This window comes from Salvelinus namaycush, chromosome 42 (assembly GCF_016432855.1).
Source record: "Salvelinus namaycush isolate Seneca chromosome 42, SaNama_1.0, whole genome shotgun sequence".
NCBI classification, from domain to species: domain Eukaryota; kingdom Metazoa; phylum Chordata; class Actinopteri; order Salmoniformes; family Salmonidae; genus Salvelinus; species Salvelinus namaycush.
In genome coordinates, this window is record NC_052348.1 from 12,410,990 (window position 1) to 12,420,682 (window position 9,693).

Sequence of the window (9,693 nt, forward strand, 5' to 3'; positions counted from 1 at the left end):
CAGCTCATAGTTTCAAGTTTGGGGAAGTTTACAATTTATCCTACCATTTCTACCGATCTACGTTCCAGTTAAGGATTATATTTTATATAAAAATGTTTGTGGAACAGTTTCATTTCAATAACGTTTTCGTTTCTCAAAATTATTGTTCACGTTGTTAATCATAAAAATCTGAATCAAAATAAATAAAATCTAAAAGTTTAAATTCAACTAATGCAAGAGCACCAGCCTTTGCCACAATATGAACACATTGATACACCGTGATCCTTTGGCAGCTAAAGAAAGGAGTGCATGTTGCTCAGAGGTAGCCTATAGGCCAATGCAGCAGTAGGCCTATAACTTCCATCGTCAACTAAGTAAAATACATAGACCTAAAGCCGACTAATAAATAAGCCTGATGAAAATTCAGGTTCTGTCAATTGTATTAATCTCTATACTCCGCCTGTCTGCCTCCCTTTCTACCTGTCTTGACTTGAGCTATCGCTAGTAAAGTGCAATATTGTATCAACTCAGCAGGTTGGCATGCTCGTGCGTGCGCGCTCCCTCAACCACCCACATCCGCATTGCTCACATGGAGCCCTCCAAACAAAAGACAAAAAAAATTGTCAAAACTCCTAAATTATGGTTATTACATTAACAAACTGATTTCTCTGCAAACAACGTTTCCACTCTTAGAATAAGAATAGTAAATGTCTGTAATACATTAACAGAAATGAATGTAGCCAGATGACAGGGATGAACGGTACATTTAGTAGACCTACTCGTTACATATGTAATGGTGAATTGATTAAAAATTTAATCAAAGGGCAAACAATTCACACAATGAAACAATGAATGTGCAGCAGACAGCGGAGCACATTCTGGAGAGCTGAGTGCATGTATTCTGGAGAAAGACGCCCATATTGTCACCACACACCACTCCCCTTCTTGTCTCAACACTTTAAATGATACTCAAGACACATTATCTTCACACATTTAAGATCATTTTCACTGACACCCGCAACTAAATAATCAACTAGGCCTATTGCCAAGGCGCTGCCCAGATTGCTGGCTTCCCAAATAGGCATAGGCCTCTGCATGTGTTTTGAAACAATCCACAGATTTAAGTATGACATGCCATACTCCTTTTGTCCAGACTATCAGATACATGGTCTGCACATACGGAGACAGAGGGGTGCTGTTTCGCTCGCGCTGATACTTTATCTGATATTGAGCCTTTCTGTCAGTGTGCATCTCAGTCAGATCAATATTTCATTTGGACGGGCAAGTAGGTACGGTAGGGCGGGCCAGACCCCCTAAGGCTCGCACATAACGCCGGCCCTGCATTGTTGTAGTGGTTGATACATACAAGGGGAAATCAAGTCCGGAATTTCAAAGTGGTATTAAACTTCAGAAGCCTTTTTAAACCTCAAATACACTACACGTTTCAAATGGCCTGCATAGTAGGAAAGGTTAAGATCCTAAATCTGTATATCAAATGCAGGCCTCAAGGGTCAAAACAGTGCCTCAACGCAGCCATAGGCAACCCAAAAAATTGCTTTTTTAATTTACATTTTTAAAGGTATCAAAACTGACCATAGAAACAGTACAAGGAGAGCAGCTTGTCATTAGCGTACCACTGTGAGGCAGGTCGAGCCACGCTGTGACACCAGAAGGATCTAGCCAGGCAGGTAGCCTATCCTCCTAGACTGGTCCTAGATCTGTTTGTGTTATCTTGCTATCTCCTAGGGTTATTGTCGTCATGATGTCAAGTCTAGGCTTCTAGACTGATCCCAGATTGGTTTGTGCGGTCTTGCTAACTGCTATGGTCACTGTCATGTAATGTTTGGATCAGATCTGGGACCAGGCAGGTCCTAGACCTGTTTGTGCGGCATGATTATTCTGACCATAGGAGTTTGCTATACAGCACATACAGAACTGAGACCAGCTAACGCCACGCCATGCCTGACCATAGGAGTTGGCTATACAGCACCAACAGATTTGGGACCAGCCTGGCAGGTAGCCTACTAACCTGGGCTACGGTGTGTCAGCCTTCTCCCTATGAAACAGGATGTCAATTAGACTTTAAAGTGTGTCATTTGGAACAGTTGGTTGCTCTGGTTTGAGGTAATCATTACCTGAAGCTGCTTAGTCAATTACCAACATTAGCTAGAGAACACCTGCCTTAGTGTGCCAACAGGGTGTGTGTATGTGTGTGTGTATAGAGTACCCTAACTAACACTGTCCCATGGTAGTTCACTTAATAAAACTAAACAATTGTGACCTATAGACCTGTTTTCAATATATGTCTGAATAACATGTCGTCTCTGTATGACCATAATAATGTAGGTTACTGTGTACTATGATAATCTACTGTAGTAGTAGCAGCTATGATAATCAACAGTGCACAGGAGGCTGCTGAGGGGGGAATGGCTCACTATAGAGTCAACAAAAACATAAAAACCATGCTGATACAATTCCACTGATTGCGCTCCAGCCATCACCCCTCCCCAATTAAGGTTCCACCAACCTCCAGTGCAACAGTGGAATAACAGTGGCAGAGTTGCAGGCTACTAGTGATGAAGGCACAGTGCTGGTTAGTTTGATTACCGTACCTGCAGCACTTTGTTCATTACACCACAGTGTATATCAGAAGTGTTCCTGTAGGCCTACACTAGAAGAAAGATCTAAGAGAGACAGTGTTGGGAGACTTGAGAGACAGACATTCTTTGAGAGACGAGGTGTTTCTTAATCAGTTAGCCAGCCAGACGCGGAATGTCATTTAAGATGAGGTTGGCAGGCAGCCATATCGCCGTTAGTTTGTCCTCTACGGAGATATGAGCGAGGGAGAGAGAGAGAGAGAATGAGAGAGCTAAAGGGAAAGAGAGATTTAGAAATGGAGAAGATACCTGCATCCATCCTGAGAAGACACATCTAATTTCTCACTTAAAATACTCTGTCTGTACATCCTGTTTCAATATGTTCATCACGTTCTTAGATAGTTATTTGACTGACGCTGTAAGTCAAAAGAGGACAACTACCATGTACTGAATTAAATGGGTGAAGTGACAAAGGGTTGATGTGGTTGGTCAACAATAATGGAAAAAAAGAGTAAAAAAGGTAATTGATGAAAATACCTGTTATGACTGCTTATGACACCTTATGTCATGGTTAGAACTGTAGGGTGTGTGAACCGTACGGTGTTCAAATGAAATGTTCTCAGGTCAAGTTTAGGTCAAATTGCCATGTGCTTATACAATACATGTGTCTTGTGTTATGTAGGCCAGTTGTTTACACCTCCCATTAATACGTATCTTTTGGCTTCCTCTCTCCTCTCAGTTCCCAAAGAGGGTCTAAAGAACCAGGCAGCGTTTGAGGAGATGAGAGTGAACTACATCAAGGAGCTGAGGAGGTCTGTGGGCAAGGCTACCAACAACTCTGGACAGACGTGGCAGCGCTTCTTCCAGCTCACCAAGCTACTGGACGCCATGCATGATGTAAGCACTGGACCCACATCACTGTATCCATAACATCAGGCACTGTACCCAGCGCCACATCACCATGCCAAGTCCCATCAACAAGCCTTCTCTATGCTATGGATAGACAGAGCAAGTTCAAATAGCAGGTCCCCATCACTGACTGGAGTTTAACAATGTAAGGTAGTATCTCTGAAATAACATATTGCATTCCAATGACTAGCCCTAAAGTGTGTTTATTTTGGAATGGGCAGAGATTGCCCTGTATTGGTGAATGAATGGAACATGGAGGAATCAATGTCCAGGCTCAGAGTGGTGGCCTGGTGGGTCAATACAACTGTCTCCCTAACTAAATGCACTGACTGTAGGGGTTATGCAAGGACAACTTAGCATGTGGTGAAACATTAGGAGCTAGAAGCATTAGGAAAAATACTCACATCTCACAAATGCAGGGAAAAGTCCCTGATATTGGGGCTATGACAGTCTAAAATCAGTCTGTCAAACCATACTTTTGAAGGAAGTAGGATTTGAAGTGATTGACATGCATCAGAAAGGTATTGGGAAGTTCAGAAGATCATCAGGCAATAATCTTGTTCTTTTCTACACTGAAGATCATATATCTTCATTGATGTTCTTTTTTTCCCCAGTCTGATTTAGTGCCTGGTCTTGTCCACTCTGTTCTAATGAGTCCTGCACTGTTTGTGGGCATTGTAGACACATACGTGTTCCTGAGAGTCTTATCCTTCAGTGATGGGGTCATAATATTTTGTAGCTTAAACCGTTCAAAATAGAGACGCATTTGTAGGAAGAAAACAGGAACCGCTCTGTTTATTACAACCACATCTAGTGGCTACCGGAGGTTACTGACGTAACCCTGGTTCTATGAACCAAGCAATTATTGTACTTATTTTTCCCCAGAGTTTCCCTCGTGATCCCATTTTCAAATCATGCAACCCCTAGTTTGGGAAACCATGCCCTATGTAGAAGAGGAAGTATAGTCTATTGAGAATCAGTAGCACCCCCTAGTGGTATGTCAGACTCATGAGTCGTGACCCCTAACCGATAAACAATTAGTTATATCAATGCCATGACAAAGTTAACCTAAGGATCTGGCTATGGTAGGTGGCATCACTCTGAATAAGGTACGGTAAGGTAACCGGACACATGTCAGAAAAGGGGAATGCCAATTCAAGGTCTCCCTGGGCACAAAGTTAACCCCAACTTCCAAGAACGAGGCTTTGATTGTACTGTGTATTATTCACACTTCATGATAAGCCAATGAAATCCCTATGCAAACACAGCTGGATTCTATCAAACTACAACTCTCCTTCCCGCTCTCCCTCCCCCGCTCCATGTGTATTTATTCCTTGTGTTCTTTTTTCTACATTTATCTCTCTGCATTGTTGGGAAGGACCCATTTCACTGTTAGTCCATATGTGACAAATAACATGTTATTGATTGATCCCTCCCTCTTTCTGTCCTCTAGCTGGTGGGGAACCTGCTAGACTTCTGTTTCTACACGTTCCGTGAGTCTCAGGCTCTGAAGGTGGAGTTTCCAGAGATGCTGGTGGAGATAATCAGTGACCAGATACCAAAGGTGGAGTCGGGCAACACACACACCCTCTACTTCCACAAGAAGTGACTGTACTGAGTCCTTGGGAGGAAGAGAGAGAGAATGAAATAACGAGAGGGGGAGGAGTGGGAGAGGAGGAAGGCCAAGAAAGGACCCTAGCCTCAGGAGTGGCCTAACTACTATGCCAGCCAATCGATCTGCTGCCCCCTCCCCTTTCTCAAATGGGACAGGAAGTGACACGTGAGGGGCAGGAAGTGAGGTGGAGGAAGTTGAGTCCCCCACACTGCAGACTCCGTCCGCCGGTTAGAGGTGACGCTGAGTGAGTGACATCTCAGAGCCAAGGAAAATGCACTGAGGAGGAGGACTTTTTAAAATGTGACAAAGAAGCATCCCGACCCTTAGCTTACCCCCTCCCAAAGACGATGATGATAATGTTTTTCTATGGATACGAAGCCATACATTTTTTTGGTTGCGCTACAGTCCATACATTCACACAGACCCACGTGTACAGTAATGCAGCACGCACACAGGTAGACAGTAACATACACCATCAAACCATCCTGAAAAATGTCAGATGATAACTGTGCTTTTGCATTGATTCATGGATACTAGTACTACTACTATGACAATATGGAAAACAATGCTTAGATGTTGCTATGCAGTGTATTTTCATTAGGTTACATGGCAACATATACTTTTTTCATGACAAAGACTAAATGTAGGGTTTTTGTGAGAGGATCAAGGTCTATTTGAACATACTCCAAGGGCTATACAAGCTTAACAATAAACTGAATAGTTGCATAAAAAGCTAACCAATTCCACTTTTATTCTGCAGTGGTGTGCATTACAACACCCAAATGCCCACATAACTAAAATTGTTTTAACGTTGTATAACGATCAAAAACGTAACTCTTATCAATATGCAAAAACTTCAAAATGAAGAATTTTCAAAGTATGGTGTTTTGTGTGATCCAGTGTGAAAAATGTTAAGTAACAGTTAAAAGTGAATCTGCCATGTCATACGTGAAGGCTTTCTGATATATAGATGATTAACTACGCAACATTTGTCAATAGATTAATTCCATCCAAAATAGGTGCGGGAGTATGGAAAAACCTGATGGATTCACAATGACGACTTTCCCTTACATCGTAACGGCGGTACACCCAGTTAGTTATCCAGGGGTTCTCAACTTTTTGGGGCTGTGACCTCTTTTTTCATAGCAAATTCATCAGGAACCCATTCATAATCAGAACACAACTCTAATGACTAAAAATAGCATAAAATGATTTTTACTAGGACTTTGGCAGTGCATGGCTGGACGAACCAAGTCTTGGGCCCTGGGAAAGACCATTTTAAAAGGCCCTTGGCATCGGAGAGAAAACGTTGCCATTTTCAAGCTAATTTCCTGCAATTCTACACATTTTGTCATGGGGATGATTTTGTGTTGTAGCTTTAAAGCTAATATCCTAAAATTCTACACATTTTGCCATGAGGCAAAGAAAACTTAGCTGTTTAAAGCTTGAATTACAGTGCATATAAAAAACATTTTTGTGGAATACAAGAATAATTAATTTGGAATACTGATAATTGGTTGAGTACTGTGGATACCAATATCCCAGTGAGCCTCCCAGGCCCATGTTGGCCAGGGTTAAGAACATCAACTGTACAGTAGATTAATAATATGTATTACACCCTTTATATAGTATTATTCCACAGATCTCTTGGCACATATTTGTTTAATCTGTTGTTAATAATAATAAAAATACAAAAATAAATTATATATATTTTGAGACGTGGAGCCCACTTTGAGAACCCCTGAGTTATACAGTATAGTGAAAACATCAGAGCACCCATTTCTTGGTCTATTTCTACATACTTACAGTGCATCCAAACCAGCACCCTTTGTGAAGTCAACCGACACTTATCTACCGTTTCCAGAAATAATAATGAAGCATTTTGTAAGAGTGTTGTTGCAAAGGTTTTCGGTTTCATAAACCAGACATTTTACACTACGGTGCTTCTTTTTGTAAACGCAAAGAAGATGAAATAACACTTTTCTGGTAACTAACACATGTACAATTATCAGCATTAGATACAGGGTTGGGTAGGTTACTTTCTAAATGTAATCTGTTACAGTTACTAGCTACCTGTCCAAAATGTTAATCAGTAACATAATTTTGGTATTACCCAAACTCAGTAACGCAATCTGATTACTTTCAGGTACTTTTGGATTACTTTCCCCTTAACAGACATTAGAAGACAAAAATAATCCATCAAACGCATTGTGTGTGTCATCAGTGGTCTCCGACTTGTGATCAGACCCGCTCAGGTGGTACTTAAACTTGCGCCTTTCTCATTAAGATAACAGAAAGGTGTCGCAATGTATTTTTTTCACAATCATCCATTCTGACTTTAAAAGTAATCTAGGTTTTTAAAAGTAGGCATCGTAATCAGATAACAATATTTGTGCTGGGAAACTGATTACAGTTGCATTTTTTTGTAATCAGATTACATGTAACTCCCCAACCCTGATTAGATACAATAACATCCTTCAAACATACTGTATGATGTTGATATTGGAATTGAACGTTGGAAAATGCCATTACTATAGTCACAGTGCTTTCAGTAAATGCATAATGTATTCAAATTTACCTGGCAAGCAGCAAATACATACAGTAAATGCAATGTCACATTTCCCCCACTGTTGTACAGAAACTGTTTTGGAAGTACATGTTGATACTGCTGATAAATGATTGACTCATTGCATTGGCCACCTGTCCTGATTTTGTGTTGTCCATCTTGTCTTTGGGCCAACTAGATGTATGGCCAGTCATCTGGACCATTCTTACCAGACCTGGGTTCAAACATTATTCGAAACCTTTCAAACTACTTAGAGTGTTTGCTTTAGTCTGCCGGGACTGTCAGGTGGGTGGGGTTTGCATTTTTTGGGACATTTCAATTGGTTCCATTGCAAAAGTCAAGCTCAATTAAGTACAGCTAAAGAATTTGAAACAATTTCAAATAGTACTTGAACCCAGGTCTTATTCTTACTAGTTTCACACCAGATTGACTGACTGCTTAACCATTGTGGAACACTATGATGCTACTGAATAGCGTGAGAGATAGAGTCATTCGAGAGGAAAAACAGAGGGGGCGTTTGGTTCCATCGTTTCACCTCGTTTGTGAGTGTGTGTGGTTGTTTTGTTTTGTTTTCCTGGCAAGCACGAGCAAAGTTGATCTGCTTTTTTTGAGGGCATTGTTAGTTTTCCTACGTTCTATAGGATTATGCGGAATATCCTAATTGCCTGAATTAGATTTGTACAGAAGAGATGTGACAATTGAGGCATTAACCCAGCTAGAACGTTGTGTGTCTGGTTGATAATAACTAAATGTGAATATATACGGGGAGACCCTGCATGAATAAGGCCTATAGTTTAAAGGGATAGTTCACTTCAAAATGTGAACTCCCCCTTTAAGGTGCTGTTGGTGTTTCACTATAGGTTCTACTTTGTAGGAAGCTGTCCAGAGTTGGACGTATAGAACAGAAAATGTCAGGAGGATCACGATTAAAGAAAAAGCCAGTACCTATGCTTAAACGGTCTCATTTTGCAGTCTCTCCCTCCATCTCCCTTTTGTACATTGCTGTGTTGAAGTTGTGAACTGAAGGACCCTAAAGACACGCTGTAAAGAACTATTCTTTTTCTTCTTGTTTTGCTCCTCTTTACCCTCTCCTTTTTATTTTTTAAAAATAGTGTCAAAAAAGGTTCATAGGACGAATGGGGAAAGTATTTTTGAAAGAATTATATTTTGCTGGAAACAATATTTAAGTACTTTGTCTAAAAATAAAAAACATAACTTTTTTTGTAAAGTGAAATGTTTATGCATGCTTTTTTTGATGAGATGTTTACATTGTATTTAAGAAGGGAAAATTGTGCCTTTTTATCTCACCTGATTTAACATTTTACAGTATATATTGTAAATAATACAGAAAGTCATTATGTTTGAGTAGTGTAAAAAACATTTATACTTTAAAGGAATAATCCGGTCAAAAACTATTTTGGTATTGGTTTCATTAGTCCACTGTTAATCGTTGAAAAAAATAAAAAAAAAAAAAAAAATAACTTTGCTTCATCAGTCAAGTTTTCAAGATGTAGGATTTTCAAGAAGCAAATGCTGTCGTAGGGGGGGGGGGGGGGGGGGGGGGGGGGTGTAGTTTTGAACCGTCTTTCAACTCGCAATTCCAACTCGGAAACTCGGGCATATTTCTAGAGCTCCAACTTTCTAACCCTGAAGAACACTGACATCACCCCGTTTTTTGTCTCGAAAGCACCAAAGTTACACTTTGCTTATTGAAAAACGTATATCTTGAAAACTTGACTGCTGACATGCAAAACATTGAGACTGTATCAACAGGGGACTAATGAAACAAATTAAATATAGTTTTTGAGCGGATTATTCCTTTAATTTACATCTTGTTGGAATATCTGCAGTTCATGCGGCTCCCACTTATGTTGTCGTTTTGGGTCATAGAAAGAAATGGCACAAGGTTCACACAAAAAAGCTAGCCTGCTTCCAGATCTGTTTGTGCAGTATTGTCAACTCTTGCCAGTCATTGTGATGCTAAACATGATAACGATTGGCAGGAGTTGGCAAGACAGCACAAACAG

The 9,693-nt window shown here is 40.4% G+C and overlaps 1 protein-coding gene across 1 annotated transcript in view; it reads left to right on the forward strand.

The window, feature by feature from the left end:
* Window positions 1-9,160, forward strand: part of LOC120034956 (mineralocorticoid receptor-like) — a 94,664-nt gene extending 85,504 nt beyond the window's left edge. The window contains exons 7-8 of the mRNA XM_038981673.1: window positions 3,316-3,473; window positions 4,939-9,160. Of these exons, the coding sequence (XP_038837601.1) occupies window positions 3,316-3,473; window positions 4,939-5,094 (314 nt within the window). The 3' untranslated portion in view covers window positions 5,095-9,160. The remainder of the gene's footprint in view (window positions 1-3,315; window positions 3,474-4,938) is intronic.
* The last annotated feature ends 533 nt before the right edge of the window (window positions 9,161-9,693 follow it).